This window comes from Gadus chalcogrammus, chromosome 20, assembly GCF_026213295.1.
Source record: "Gadus chalcogrammus isolate NIFS_2021 chromosome 20, NIFS_Gcha_1.0, whole genome shotgun sequence".
Taxonomy (NCBI): Eukaryota; Metazoa; Chordata; class Actinopteri; order Gadiformes; family Gadidae; genus Gadus; species Gadus chalcogrammus.
In genome coordinates this window covers 22,660,306-22,676,797 of record NC_079431.1, presented here as the reverse complement: position 1 = coordinate 22,676,797, position 16,492 = coordinate 22,660,306, and the positions used below count along the sequence as shown (strand labels likewise).

The 16,492-nt window shown below is 49.3% G+C and overlaps 1 protein-coding gene across 1 annotated transcript in view; it reads right to left on the bottom strand.

Annotated features, from left to right (window-relative positions):
• si:ch211-45c16.2 (mitogen-activated protein kinase kinase kinase 13) overlaps positions 1-16,492 on the bottom strand; it is a 50,782-nt gene that overhangs the window by 13,669 nt on the left and 20,621 nt on the right. The window contains exons 2-9 of the mRNA XM_056580525.1: positions 10,629-11,517; positions 8,423-8,606; positions 7,994-8,185; positions 6,290-6,448; positions 4,443-4,601; positions 3,839-3,947; positions 3,446-3,555; positions 904-1,020 (exon numbers count right to left, since the gene is read on the bottom strand). Of these exons, the coding sequence (XP_056436500.1) occupies positions 904-1,020; positions 3,446-3,555; positions 3,839-3,947; positions 4,443-4,601; positions 6,290-6,448; positions 7,994-8,185; positions 8,423-8,606; positions 10,629-11,310 (1,712 nt within the window). The 5' untranslated portion in view covers positions 11,311-11,517. The remainder of the gene's footprint in view (positions 1-903; positions 1,021-3,445; positions 3,556-3,838; positions 3,948-4,442; positions 4,602-6,289; positions 6,449-7,993; positions 8,186-8,422; positions 8,607-10,628; positions 11,518-16,492) is intronic.

The window sequence follows — 16,492 nt, the reverse complement described above, 5'->3', positions numbered from 1 at the left end:
ACTTGTATTTCTACTTTTCATGTATTTGCAATGCACTCGCTAAGTCTGTTGTTAAAATAAAATATGGAAGAAATAACTTCCCTATAAGGGACATCATGAGTGTTGCGGATGGCACTTCAAAAGCGTGCAGTAACATTAGGCTATTAGTTTATTTTTTATTATTCTTACTCACAATTAGTTTAGTTAACATGTTTTAATGTAGCTCAAAATATATATGTAAAATATATATAAATTGTGGGTGTGGTCATACGCCAGTAGTTTCTGCCCCACCGAAATGAAGGGGCACCGCACGCTACTGGGGAATTGTATGGGCACGCGTGGAGATACACTTAGTAGGGCATCTGAAGGATGCGGTACCTTGAGCGTTCTTGCCCCCTGGGCTATGTGTTGCGACTTATCTACTGGGCAGGCGTGGACTCAGTTATGTGCTCTGATTGGCTAAGCATGGTGCTGAACTCCCGTCCCCCTGGATACCCGTATGTGTCTTTATGCTGTCCCTTGCGGCTATGTGTTGGCATTGCAGCTTTGTTTGTGGCTATGTGTGGGAATTACACTTGTTCTTGTGGCCTTGAGCGCCTGGGTCTCTCGAACATCTTGACGGCTCGTATCTCTAGAATTGACACATGATGAATGGCCTCCTTTATGAGATGGACGCCTCCCTAGGCTCCGGATCCCTCCTTAGCATGGGAAAGAAGCCTCTTTTAATTGGCAAGGGCATATGTGGCCTGTTGGTATGAATGTGTGAATTATGTTACAATTCTGGTTCATTCACTGCACACACACTCATTAGTTTGTCTGGTTCATTCCCTGATGAGCGGTAGTCCTCCCCCTCCCTGAGGAACGGCAGTCCTCCCCCTCTCTGAGGAGCGGTAGTTCTCGGTGATAGGATGGTGTTATACGTACTTCATGAGGTCCTTCTCGCGGACCTCCAGCTGCAGCATGATGGCGCTCAGCTCCATGTACAGGTTGTTGGCTCGCTCCAGCTTCCTCTCGTAGTGCTCCCGGATGTCCAGTGCATGCCTGTCACCACACACACTCATTAGTTACTCTGGTTCACTCACCACACACACACTCATTAGTTTCTCTGGTTCATTCACCACACACACACTCATTAGTTACTCTGGTTCATTCACCACACACACTCCATTCTCTTAAGGTAGTGAGCCCTGAAGCCTCAGTAGGGCCCCTTACCGCTCTGTTTGGAGCCAGTTTCTGAGGTGGGTATTTTCCCTCAGAGTTGAGTCGGGTTAAAGACAGGAACTGACAGACCCTGACTAGAGACCGGACCTGTAGTGTACAGACATCCTGACTTGTACAGACGTCTTTCACGCTGAACTTAAAATGAATCATGTTGTTATGTTTCTGTCTTTTAAAGATGAAGTGTATTGAGTAGAGCAGGGGTTTTCAAAGTGTGAGAGAGTGAGCCCCCCCTCAGAGAAAAAATGTCAGCTGAGCTTTTTTTCTAAATACCTGTGTTTTGAAAGCTATTTTAATTATTTTACACATTTTAAACATCTCCGATCATGATTTTAAAACATTTGGAACATATTTTTTAAACATTTTAAACATATCTTTTAAACATATTTTTTAAACATTTTAAACATATTTCTGAAACATTACATCTTTGTGCGTTTTTAAACACATTCTTAACACAATTTAACAACTTTATCTAAGCATGTTTTAGCTGAACCTTTTTTAAATACATTTGAACATCTTAATCCGTGTAAACTGCCAGTTTACACCGATTCATTCAGGGTCCCCGACTCTGAATTTACTGAGTTGAATCAGATCTGCCTTTTCAGCCAAGAGATTTGACTATTCGGCGGAGTTTGTTTACCAGCGTTGCTATGGTGACCTAAATTATTATAAGCAACTGAAAACAATGCCGGTTTGAAACTAAAACAGTGATTCTGAAAAAGTATAAATGCTATCAAAATTCCGTTTAGATAGTATTGAAGATACAAGTGTGTAGATTTGTTTAATGGTTTGAACGATGGTAAACGGTTGAAAAAGGAATGAGTTACGATGTCTAGAAGTAGGTGTATCAGAATGGGCTGATGTCTTCAATGAAAACAGCTGAAAACGAAGCGGTATGAAACTAAAACTGTGATTCTGAAGAAATTTTAAATGATATCGATATTATTGAAGATACAAGTGCGAAGATTTGTTAAATGGTTTGCACGAAGATAAACGGTTGAAAATTGATTTAGTTATGTTACTTCTACAGTACGACTGATGATTTGAATCATCGACTTTCAGTTTTTTTTTCGGGTTTATTTTTTTCTCATGTCGCGCCCCCCCTGAAGAACTCTGGCGCCCCCCCCTAAGGGGGGGCGCGCCCCACAGTTTGAAAACCACTGGAGTAGAGAGAACGCGTTCTGGGCTAGGAGGGTTAAGAAGGAGGGGGCGCATTCCCTGTGGCGACGGCTCATTGGTTCAGCCTGGGCTCCACTACATGGTGGGGTAAGAGGCCGAAACCCCTCTAAACCGATAAGATGCTGAGCCCTCTCTCAGAAACGCCTCTGTTAGACAGTGGAGGTTTCCGTTAGAATGGAGTTACATAATATTAAATCAAAGAATAAAATTGATTAGCAAATGGCAGTTAACAGATGAGGGAGATTATGATTAATTTAATTCATCAATGTCTTGGAGAAGTTTGTTTTTTAGGTTGTTTCACTGCTTGATTACTAAAAGTAGGCTCTCACTCTTTTGATGGAAGTTGGTATCCGAAAATAAACCGCACACCGTCATGTTATCTAAGGCAAACGATATTCACTTACAGAAGTGCAAGTAAACATAGGCTTGTAACGCCAAAGTTTCATGGGGACAGTTTTGCATTCTTTCCATTCCTAGGGCCATCTTCTGGCCAGAATGGCCCTCCCACTACTCAACACCAGTGGTAGGACTGGGACAGCTCCACTAAGCTGAGCACCAGAGGGGGGGCTAGGGGCAGCACTGAGAGAAGGACTCAAAGTGTCATCACTGGTCCAGCTGAAATCTGAACCCTGATGTTTAAAATAAAATATGTTAGGTGGAGATTTCTAGAAAGGAGGAGTGTGTGCTATCCCCATGGTTACGACCCACGTCCACCCTGCGGTACCTTTAGTACTGTGTTGGGAAGGAGCGTTATGACGAGCGATGTTGGATATGGTCTCGTCCTTTCCTTTCAAACCAACCACTAACTAGACAGAGCTCTACACATGCACACACACCTCGTCACCTGTGTCCCTTTGTCGTGATTTCGAAGAGTATATGAAAAGGCAATGTTTGTTTGGAGGAATAATGGACTTTGCTACAGTGGCCAGTAGCCAAGTCCAAAGTCCAGAGTCCAATCAGACTGGGCCAAATGAGGCTGCCTAAACCAGCCATCATCCACACACTCCCACAGTGACCTATTGAGGAAGTCATTCTTCTACCGCTATGCCCCCCATGGCCCCCCACCCACCGCAGCTCGTCCCGTCGCCGGCGGATCAGCTCCTCGTCCAGGCGGTGGATGCACGTTCCTTCACTCTTGATCTTCTCAAAGTGCTTCTTCACCTCCTCCCTCCACTCCGCCTGCAGCACCAAAACATACACACACACACACATGGTCACACAGACACACACACGCATGGTCACACACACACACACACACACACACACACACACACACACACACACACACACACACACACACACACACACACACACACACACACACAAACACACAAACACACTCGCACACACGCACATACATGGCCACACACAGACACACACACATGCATGGTCACACACAGACGTATTGTTTGTGTGTGGTTTGATTGTAGACCTTGTGTTTTTCTGAGATGAAGGTGCAGACCTGAGACTTGAAGTAGGTCTCCTGAGGGGCCCCCAGAATGTCTGCGGCAGCGATGTCCAGGTGGAGCAGGATCTGCCTGAAGGACGGACGATTCCTGGGCTTGCCCTGCCTGAACACGGGAAAAACCAGGAGAGGGTGGGATTAACAATCGGTCAATCAAGAAAAGACAAGTAGGATGGCCTCACGTTGCCCTCACTGGGTCTAGATCTACGTACAGCGGATTAGGAGAACATGAACCACCGCTGGTAGTGAGGGGAGAATGACAACCAGATTAAACAAACCACAGTCCACCTCCCCCCACTGAAGGACCAACCTAGTGTGAACCATTTGGTACAAACTCTAGTACAACTCTATGCCCCCCCCCCCCCCCCGGAGTCTAACTCAAGTCTAACTCTAGTCTCACTCCAGTCTCACTCGAGTCTCACTCGAGTCTCACTCTAGTCTAACTCTTGTCTCACTCTAGCCTCACTCAATTAGACTAAAGATAACTTGAGTTAGACTCAAGTCTCATTGTAGTCTCACTGTAGTCTAAATAGAGTAAGTGGCTGGCATAGACCAGTGAGTAGGCCTTGTGTTGCTGATGGCTGAGGAGCAGGAGACCCACCAGGTCTGCTTCATGAGGATCTTGAAGCCGTCGGGGCAGGTGGAGGGGACGGGGAGGTGCAGGCTGTTGCTGCCCACCCCCCAGATGATGGCCGACGAGTCCACGTCCTTGTAGGGGATCTCCCCTGTCAGCAGCTCCCACAGCACCACCCCGAAGGACCTGCACATACACACATGCGGCAATGAATTTGCTTGATTCAACTGTATGAAGATGACCACTATGTAAAATGAGCGTGTGATTGAAACAGTCTATAGGATTTGTTTAAAGGTCCCATGGCATGAAAATCTCGGCGGGAGACAATCCTAACTTCCTATTACAGAAGGAGTCCCTAACCTGTTGGCCGTTTCCTATCTTATCTTTGGCCTCCTTTTCAATCTGCAATCGTCAGTTTCTGCACTCAGAATGTGAATGAGATTGATAGAACGAGTTACTTTTAACATTAACAGAGACTGTTGATAAAGGATCTTTGTTAATAATGGCAAGATAGTTGCACTAGTACGATGTCATGGCGGGTATTGATACAGGGAACAAGAAGAGGAGTTATAAAGTAATAAAGTAATTCTTCCACCAAATTCATAATGTAATGTCTTTGCAGGCGATAAAATGAAATTCAATTATGGTCAGGAAAATTTAAAAAATCATTATGCGGCCCCGGTAGCCTTTCAGACATCACGTTTCTGTTGTGTTGATCCTCGTCATCATTGTCAAGCAGACCTACTAGCAGTGCTGCTGCCATTCTTTTCAGTTATTGACAGTTATTTTGAATTTAGGACAGGGTGCATGGCCACCTAACTTAGGGATCCTAACTTAAGAAATTCCTAACTTAGGATAGTTCTGTAATGGATAATTCCTATCTTAAGATAAGATATGATTTCTTCCTAAGTTAAGTTAGGAAACCTCCTTCTGTAATACCAAAACCCCTAAACGCCTTCCTATCTCAAGATAGGATAGGATTTCAGAGTTAGGAAGTTTCTGTAATGAGGCCCCAGGACTCCCGCCGGAGCACCCGGAGTGTTCTAGAATATTGACAGAACACGGTCAAAGGCTGTGTGCGCCTCGCCATTGCGATACATTCACTGTAAACAGAGCGCATGGTACCGTGGCCGCAAGCTACTCAGGGCCACACCCCCACCATCCTCCTTGACCCGCCTCTCTCCTCCTCATTTGGATTAAAGCTACAGACACCGAAACGGCGCGTTTGGGGAAAGCTCAATGTGCGACTGGCTCGTAGTGGCTGTAATTCTGCACCGGCTGAATTTCGGGAGCGTCCTCAAATAATGTGTTAGGGGCCCAGTAATATATATATTAAAGCCATCCATAAAGTAGCATGCCATGGAACCTTTAAGTAATGGAGGATAACTCAAACTCCCTTTAATATACATCATATTTATACTCCCTAGAGCTCTACTCTGACTCCTCAGAGCTCTGGCTCAGCAGATCTCTACTCTGACTCAGTAGAGCACTACACTGACTCGACAGAGCTCTACTCTGACTCTACACTGACCTCTACTCTGACTCCGCAGAGCTCTACTGTGACTCTACTCTGACTCAGTAGAGCTCTACTCTGACTCCGCAGAGCTCTACTATGACTCTGTATAGCTCTACTCTGACTCAGTAGAGCTTTACTCTGACTTAGCAGAGCTCTATTCTGACTCCGCAGAGCTCTACTCTGACTCCGCAGAGCTTTACTCTTGACTCATTAGAGCTCTACTCTGACTCCTCAGAGCTCTACTCTGACTCATCAGATCTCTACTGTGACTGAGTAGAGCTCTACTCTGACTCTGCAAGGCTCCACTCTGAGTCAGTAGAGCTCTACTCTGACTCAGTAGAGCTCCACTCTGACTCACCAGATGTCAACCTTCTCAGACACAGGCTCATTCCTGATGACCTCGGGGGCCATCCAGGCCACCGTCCCGGCAAAGGACATCTTAGTGCTCTTATCGCTGAGCTCTTTGGACGTCCCGAAGTCGGAGATCTTCACCGTGTCGTTGTGGGTCACCAGAACACTGGAGAACAAAATACATGACAAGGATCTGCACAGGAACCTGCTGGAAATCAGCTATTTTACTGAGACAGGCCCGTTTTATATTGTAACTTTGTTACTAATACTTTCCTGTATAATAAAAAGAAATATATATATTTATATATATATATATATATATATATTCTTGGTGCTTTAATTACCTTGCTTATCTTTCCTTACTTCACCACGTTTTTATACTTTCCTTTCCTTCTACAGTCTAGTCTGAACAATAAAAGGTTTTATATCCTTATCTCTCCCTTGCCATTAGGAAGGCACTGAAAGCTCCTTGTCATCATGTGTCGGTGCCAGAACGGTCCACCTGACTGCAGACTGAATCCATTATTCCAGCAGACTCAGTTCTCCTGACTCAAGCTCTGTCCACTACCAATGCTCCCATACTGGTATATCTGAGAAGGATGGCAGGGCTCTCTGGGTCTACTGGTAGCTCTGAGAGGGAAGGCAGAATTCTCTTGGTCTACTGTTATCTCTAAGAGGGATGGCAGAGCCCCCCCGGTCTACTGGTATCTCTTAGAGTGATGGCAGGGCTCTCTTGGTCTACTGGTATCTCTGAGAGTGATGGCAGGGCTCTCTGGGTCTACTGGTATCTCTGAGAGTGATGGCAGGGCTCTCTGGGTCTACTGGTATCTCAGAGAAGGACGGCAGGTCACTCTGGGTCTACTGGTTTCTCTGTGAGGGATGGCAGGGCTCTCTGGGTCTCAGCTGCCTGCTAAGGCTTTGGTCCGCTGAGGAAACTTAAGAGTCAGAAGATTGTCTTTGCTGTGGTCTGAAACAAAAACAACCATGAGAAGTAGGACTTTGCTGCGATTGAGAAGTCAAATGATTGAGGCCTAATTTCATGTTTTAATTACGAGTACGTGGGTTGGGGTATTTTACCTGTAAGTTACACCTTAAAGTTCTGGGTATGTAGTGATTGCTTGAGCATAGCTCTTAGTGCTATGTTTATGATACGCTATGTTAGCAATACTGCTGTAAGACTCAAAACTGAGGTTATAAACTGACTTTGAGATGCATGACATTTTCTGTGTGATAATGTTTGCCTTTGAAGACAGTTTTGCCCATCGATCTGTATGTAGCCTACACTACCTCTGTCTACACCCCACACCCTGAGCTCTGTCTGTAGCCCTCACCCTGCATCACTACCTCTCTCTGTAGCCAACACCCTGCATCACTACCTCTGGCTGTAGCCCTCACCCTGCTTCACTACACTATCTGTAGCCCACACCCTGCATCACTACCACTGTCTGTAGCCCACACCCTGAGCTCTGTCTGTAGCCCACCCTGCATCACTACCTCTGTCTGTAGCCCTCACCCTGCATCACTACCTCTGTCTGTAGCCCTCATCCTGCATCACTACCTCTGTCTGTAGCCCTCACCCTGCTTCACTACACTATCTGTAGCCCACACCCTGCATCACTACCACTGTCTGTAGCCCACACCCTGCATCACTACCTCTGTCTGTAGCCCACTTCCTGAGCTATGTCTGTAGATCAAGCCCTGCACCACTCACTTGGGGGACTTGAGGTCGCGGTGGATGATCTTGTGGAGGTGGAGGTAGTTCATGCCGCTGGCGATGCCGGTAGCCCAGTCCACCAGCAGGGCGGGGGTGACCTTGCGGCCGGCCCGCAGCACCTCGTACAGCTGGCCCTGGGCGCAGTACTCCATGAGAATGCAGTAGCAGGGGGCCTGCGTGCACACGCCCCTACAGGAAACGACCACACGGAGATGAAACAGGAAAGCTTTACAAGGGCTTTTCAGATGAGTGGTATGCATGTATTTTCAAACAGTTATATTTATACAATATGTAGAGTAATCCATACATTAGTTAGGGTTAGAGGTTGAGTTGGCTTATCAGGCTGAAGTTTGGTTCAAACATTGAACCACATTCAAGCTCTAATCTAAAGGACCGATGGAGCTCCACGCCGGGCCGCTGACTCACTTGAAGCTGATGATGTTGGGGTGCTTGAGCTTCCTCAGGTGTTTGATGTCCGTCTCCTTCTGCTCACGCACTTTCTTGATGGCCACCTCCTCTGAGTGGAGCTTCCCCAGGAACACGGCCCCCTGCGCCCCGCTGCCCAGCCACTGCAGCTCCGAGATCTCCTCGAAGGGCACCTCCCACATGTCTGCACGGACATGCACACACACACACACAAACACACACACGCACGCACGCACGCACGCACACACACATGCACGCACGCACATGCGCGCACATGCACACACACACACACACACACACACTCACACACACACATACATGCAGGCACACATACACACACAACAAAGAGAAAGTAATTAATTGAGCGCACACATTAAGTGAGGCAGCATACAACTGTTGCCCCTGTGCGCATAAAGGTCGTCTTTGATCTTTTGCTCACAAAACGCACAAAAGAAAACTATCAGCTCGTACAGAACAAATATAATGAAAATGAATATGATTGATTGTCTCCTCGCAGGCTACGTTACAGAGAAATACTGCATGCGATGCGACTTCAGTATGACAAAGCTGGTGTGGGTCGTAACCAATGGGATGACACGCCTGTTTATAATGAAACTTTTGTATGATCTCACAGTGTTGAAACGGTGGGTTCAAGGAAAGTGACTGTATACATCACAGTGTGATGTTCTACTGGTGGTGGTAGCTGACAGTCCGGGGGAGAAGATGGGACGAGTCCAGTTGGGCTGACAGTTTAACTAGCCGTCGGTACGCAGCACTCCTCTCAAGATCTCTACACAAGAGACAAGGTTCCCTGCCCTAAGCAACTAAAACATTTTGACTGGATTAACGTTCTGTATCCTATCTACAAAAAAAAAAAAAAAGGTATTTTAGGCATCCTAATTCTATTCTATTGAGGGATTCAGCCTTGTCCTCTGCAGGGCGGAGCCAACAACAATCTGTTTGAATCAGAGTGCGCACAGAGGAGGAGGGGCTAAGCACTGACTCAGAGAGGAGGAGGGGCTAATCACTGACTCAGAGAGGAGGGGCTAAGCACTGACTTAGAGAGGAGGAGGGGCTAAGCACTGACTCAGAGAGGAGGAGGGGCTAAGCACTGACTGTTGTCGTTGGGTCCCTGAGAGGGAGAGAGTTATGAATCAATGTGTTTCCAAAAAAAATAGTCAAGGTATGGAAACACTATGGATCATGATGGCATCCTTCTTTTGGACGGAAACAATAATTAAATGCAAAAATTTGTCGCGGGATATACTTAAATACTCTTTTGACTGGGTAAAGTCTCTGAGTAGGAAACCTTTGTTAGCTTGGAGGCAGGAGCCACTTGCCACGTCATAGTAGCACATTGTGGTAAGCTAGGTCGATATTGGAATACGTCATCAACAAATCATTGACTTTCATAGATGTCCTTGTTTTTGTCCTTAGGTGTCCTGTATTTAATGTGTTTCGTATTCTAACATGTGCATTGTGTTGAACTTTGCTTGTGTAACTTTTAGCATAAGCTTGAGTAAAGTACAATGTATTTGTCCCTGCTCAATAAACTTCAAAACAAGAAATAGGAAAAAAATAAGGTCTCTGCTGGATTTACTCAATGTTCGTGTGTCTCCATGTGGTGAGGAGGTGACCTCACCAAATGTGCTGTTAACGTGAATAAAACGACAACAAGTACACAACTATATATATAACGTAGGTCTGGTGGTTTAGTTATTATTCTACCTTTAACCATGGTAATAATAGCTATAGAGCTAAACTCAGATGGTGACTCATACCCTATGCTATCCTCCATGTGCAGTCTCTGAGCAATTGTACCCATGCTTTAAGTCACCTAAATACAGCCACACCCGTCTGGTGGATTCACAAGAATGGCAGCTGACCAAATGCCCAGCCCAGCTCTGCCCTGACCACCGCTTGGTCTGTCCTGCTGCTACCGGCCTCCCTGGAGGAGGGCTGACCTCCAGTCTGACAGCTACTGTATATGCTCCAGCAGGGAGGAGAGCGATTCAATTACGGTTTCAGAGTACATCAAGGGGGGGGGGGGGGGGGGGGGGGGGGGGGGGGGGGGGTACGGGAGAGGGGATGGTGGCTGATATAGGAGCAGGAGAGGAGGAGGAGGAGGCCTAAGTAGAGAGCATCTGCTCTACAGAGCCGGATGCTGCACAGCTGCAGGGGGGGGCGGCCCGTGGCGGGGGCTCACCTTGCTGTTGCAGCTTGTAGTCCGTGGAGTAGGTTTTCCCAATGATGTTCCAGACGGGCCGCAGGCAGCCAAACAAGCCCTCCAGGAAGCCCCCTGAGTTGGGCCCAGCCCGGTGGAAGTGCAGCTTGATGTCATCGGGGTGGGGGTGGTGGTGGTGGTACTGGGGCTGCTTCTGCCCCTCCCCTCCGCACGTGTGCTCCTCCGTGGGACGTCCCGTGCACGTGTGCTCCTCCCCGCCGCTGCCGCACCCGCCATGGTCGCAAGAGGCGGGCGAGGCCGCCTCCTCCTGCCCCGCCTCCTCCTGGTCACGCAGCTGTAGCACGCTGTTGTCAAAATAGCCGCCGCCATCGGCGCGCACCGACGAGTCCTCGTTGAGCGCGCCGTAGGAGGGGGTCACGCTGCCCAGCGCGCACACCCCGTCCGGGCCGGCCGCGGTGGGGAGCGGGACGCAGAGGTGCGTGGGAGGGGGAGGCAGAGGGGCCAGGTCTGTGATGATCTCGGGGAGGGGCCCGTCGGGAGGCGTGGCCATGGTCTGGGGGTCGGGCTTGGGGCCCGTCTTCTTCATGGCGTCTCCGACCACGCTGAGCTTCAGCTCCTCCTTCAGCTTGCCCACTAGCAGGCCGGGGCAGGAGGTCCAAGAGAGCACCTCGGGGGGGCTACCCATGGTGACGTAAGTGTGCATGGGCCACCCAGGGGTGGCCGGGCGCTGGCCGCTCTGGGTCTGACTCTCTGGGTCTGACTCTCTGGGTCTGACTCTCTGGGTCTGACTCTCTGGGTCTGACTCTCTGGGTCTGACTCTCTGGTCCAGACTCTCTGAGTCAGACTCTCTGGTGCGGACCCTCTTGTGGCTCTGGTCTAAAAAGTGTAACACTCCTTGCACTTCAATCACCTGGAGGAACGGAAGAAGGATAGAAAACGTTAATCACAAGATCCATTGAGAAAATCAGATCCTCAGTTCTCTGAAGGCTCCATTGAACGCAGCAGACACCTCCAAATAAATAAACACACACGCTTATCTTTAAAAATGTTGGCATGGTGACTCCCCCCCACGCCCAATGGTGAAACACAGTCTTCTCATTGCCTCCCTCCTCATCGATCTTCAGACATTATGGGTCAATTTTTTCAACCTCTGCAACACAAACTCGTCCTGAGCTCAGTGGGGGCCGGTGGCGGGACGCAGGGAGACAAGCAGCATCGTCGAGAAGAATCACGGAGAAACTAAGAGCTTAACCCATGCAAACTGATGAACAAATGTGCAGAGATGCAAATAACCCGATTCGGGGAAATCGTTGGGCAAAGCAGGACACAAAGGCACCACCACACACAGCCACACGAACACACGACCACACACACACACACACACACACACACACACACACACACACACACACACACACACACACACACACACACACACACACACACACACACACACACACACACACACACACACACACAGTAGCAGGGATTAAAGCCTTGCATTAGTAGTGGAGGGAGGGAGGATAACATCTGGCGCTCCCAACACACTCACACTCTTACACACACAAAACTAAACGTGTACACACTCACACACACAACCACGCTTGGACACACACACACGCACACACACTTGCACACACACACCATCACACACATGCACACAGTGTTCTTCAGTCCCTGACCCGACAGGAAATCCATACCATCCTAATCTGCAGCATTACGCAAGGCTCCTCTGAGGGTGGAGAATATGGCTCCTCAAAGAAAAGTTATAGTGGATCCAGGTCAGAGGTCCCAGAGCCACAGGCCACCAGAACCCCCTTATCACTACCTCCAGAACCCCCTGATCACTACCACCAGAACCCCCTGCTCACTAACACCAGAACCCCCGGATCACAACAACCCCCTGATCACTACCACCAGAACCCCCGGATCCCATCTGATACCAGAACCACCTGATCACTATCACCTGATCACTACCACCTGATGATCACTATCATCTGATCACTACCACCTGATCATCAGAACACCTGATCCCTTTGGGAGGACGTGATAGGTTGGTTTAAAACTTTCTAGGGACCAGTGTACGATAGATCTATTTTGGTACTACCTGCTACTAGCCTGGCTAATGCCAGACCTCATCTCAATCTACATTGAGATGAGGTCTGGGAACCACACATTCATTTTCTCGTATTTGAGGCGTGGTTTACGATTGCCCGTAGCATTGTTTATTGGATGCTACGAATGTCTATCATATGAGTCTGTACGTAGCTCATAGTCAATCGTATCAATTATACCAACGATGATGTATGTTGAGTGACAGAATCTCGATGAGGAAGAAGACGATGGGTGTGTCGAATAGACGTCGTCATCGCCTTGCTGTCCCTCCCCGTTCTGTGATTGGTTCCCTATCTCACACTAAATCCGGATCCATGGAACCCAGGCTGCCTAGCAGCGCAAAATGAAATTGCGCGCAAGGCAGCATGGGTATACCCAGGCTAACCTGCTACTACAATTATTGAAATAACTGGCTTCGCCCTCATGCGTGATGACCTGAACATCATCACCAGTGAGTAGATCATGTAATGAACTGTTTGCATGCATAGACTGATATATTATCAACAGAAAGCTCACACATCACTACAGCACTGGGCCACGGTGATCAGCTGTCCCACTGCCCTATGTGGACTACACATGGCCTCCTATCACCTGTCTCACTGCAATGTGTGGTAAGGCCTCCTATCACCTGTCTCACTGCACTGTGTGGCCTCCTATCACCTGTCTCACTGCCTTGTGTGACCTCCTATCACCTGTCTCACTGCCCTGTGTGGTCTACACATGGCCTCCTATCAGCTGTCTCACTGCCCTGTGTGGTCTACACATGGCCTCCTATCACCTGTCTCACTGCACAGTGTGGCCTCCAATCACCTGTCTCACTGCACTGTGTGGTCTACACATGGCCTCCTATCACCTGTCTCACTGGACTGTGTGGCCTCCTATCACCTGTCTCACTGCACTGTGTGGCCTGCAATCACCTGTCTCACTGCACTGTGTGGTCCACACATGGTCTCCTATCACCTGTCTCACTGAACTGTGTGGCCTGCTACCACCTGTCTCCATGCACTGTGGGGTCTATTCATTGCCTTCTATTACCTGTGTCACTGCACTGTGTGGTCTACACTTGGCCTCCTATCACCTGTCTCACGGCACATGCTCCCTAGTCGCTTAACGAGGGGAGAAGCAGCGAGACAGCCCGGTTGTATCAAAATCAGGGTGAACAATACTCCATCGATGGCTACCAACAAACCTAATCTAGAGACAGAGAATGTCAAGTAGAGAGAGACAGAAATGGAGAGGAGTAAGGAGACAGACAGACTGAGACAGAGCGAGAGAGAGAGAGAGAGAGAGAGAGAGAGAGAGAGAGAGAGAGAGAGATAAAGTGAGGGGAAGAGACAGAAAGAGAGAAATAGAGGCACACACACACAGAGACAGGGAGCAGACAGAGTGGGAAGGATCTGGGCAGACAGAGACAGAGAGACATGTGTAGAAAGACACAGAGAGGCAGACAGGGAGACAGATAGCTTGTAGATCCTTCCTCTGGGACATCAGAGCAAGGTCCACCAGACTAGTAGCAGGATGTGGCAACTTCCTCAGTCCGGTCGTGTGTGTGTGTGTGTGTGTGTGTGTGTGTGTGTGTGTGTGTGTGTGTGTGTGTGTGTGTGTGCGTGTGCAGTGTGTTGAATGTAGTGAATATACACACATGCGTGCACACTGTGCACGCATGTGTGTATATTCATTTGGTTGACATTATGCTCCCTTTGATAGGTTGAACCCCAGTATACGCCTGTGTTTCCGACATGTTTTACACAATGTGATTGTTAGAGAGTCCTAAAGCAGTACCAAGTACCATCCGGACCCATCCGCTTGTGTCATAGCGTGTGTGTGTGTGATTGGCGTGTCTGCCATAATGAGTTGACTGGTTAAAGCTGTAGTCTGCAGCCTACTGGATTGACAACAGGAGGGAGAGTGACGTTGAAACAAAGAACACAGCTTCCCCCCACACAGAAGTGGGTATGTATGCATGTACGCGTCTGTATGGTACATTCACAACCTGCATGCGTGGTGCGTGTGCACATAGCGGGGGGTAAGGTGAGCGCAGTGATCTCATTCATAATGCAGCTGGGTCTCAGAGGCTGCTGAGAGTGCAGGGGAAGGAGAGAACGCTCTCTCGGGTGTCCGATAAATCCAACCGTCCACAGACTGTGGACAGCTGAGCCGCCTTACACCGCGCCCCGCGCAGTAATTCCACCCCGGGACAGAGCCCGCCGCCGGCTGCGGAGGAGTAGGAGGAGGAGGATGTGGAGGTGGGGCCGGAGCGGTGGTGGAGGTGGAGGTGGTAGTGGAGGTGGTGGAGATGGTGGAGGTGGGGTCGGAGCGGTGGTGGTGGTGGAGGTGGTGGAGATGGTGGAGGTGGGGCCGGAGCGGTGGTGGAGGTGGAGGTGGTAGTGGAGGTGGCGGAGATGGTGGAGGTGGGGTCGGAGCGGTGGTGGTGGTGGTGGTGGAGGTGGTGGAGATGGTGGAGGTGGGGCCGGAGCGGTGGTGGAGGTGGAGGTGGTAGTGGAGGTGGTGGAGATGGTGGAGGTGGGGTCGGAGCGGTGGTGGTGGTGGAGGTGATGCTGGTGGAGGGGGTGGAGGAGGTGGGGCCGGAGCAGTGGCGGTGGTGGAGGTGGGGCAGGAGTGGTGGCGGTGGTGGAGGTGGGGCAGGAGCGGTGGTGGAGGTTGAGGGTGGTGGAGAAGGGGACGGAGCAGTTGTGGATGTGGAGGGTGGTGGAGTAGGGGTCGGAGCCGTGGTGGAGATGGAGGGGGTGGAGGTGGTTGGTGGTTGTAGTGGTGGAGGGGTTGGAGGGGGAGGAGTTGGTAGAGGTGGAGGAGGTGAGGCCGCACACACACAGACGCACACAGATGAGTCCCACTCTACTGGAGATCAGTGGTTGGCTCTGCTTTGGTTACATCCAGCGCCAAGACTGCAGTGCGGGCAGCAGCTCTCCAATCAGTCTGAGAGGATGCCTCACACTGCAACCTTTTCTACATCTCTCCGCTCCGCTGGGGGATCTTAGCCAGTGCTCAGGATTACAGAGTCTGCATGTCTCTGATGGGCGCTCAGGGGAAAGAGAGCCAAAGGTTTCACCCCCATTAATCACTGAAGTCCTCTAATGGCCACGGAATCCCATGCATATCATCCCCCCCCACTCCACAGGGGCCGGGGGTAAGAGCCACGGAACTCAGTGAGGAGGATGGATTCATGGAGTCATTGTATGGTGGACCATAGGGGGAGCAGGATGAATGAATGAATGAATGAACAATGAATGAAGAGGTATTACGGAGGGCATGGCAAGGAAACCATTTTGGAAACTGAGATGAAAGAAGGATACAGAGAGAGAGAGAGAGAGAGAGAGAGAGAGAGAGAGAGAGAGAGAGAGAGAGAGAGAGAGAGAGAGAGAGAGAGAGAGAGAGAGAGAGAGGAGAGAGAGAGGAGAGAGAGGAGAGCGAGAGGAGAGAGAGAGAGAGAGAGAGAGAGAGAGAGAGAGAGAGAGAGGGAGAGAAGGGGGGGAGGGAGAGATAATTATCATGAGCTGATCCTTTAATCTTTGCACAGGGCTTTCCTGTACGAACATAAACCCTTCAGACAAGATCCTGAATTCTGAATAATTCTGAATAATACAATTTAATAATGAATTACTTTCATTGTCTCTTCCTCTTAACATTACTGGCTATTTCAGCAATTATAACGATAGCCCATGACTCATTTCCAGACAGAGGGACAGAACCACACACACACACACACACACACACACACACACACACACACACACACACACACACACACA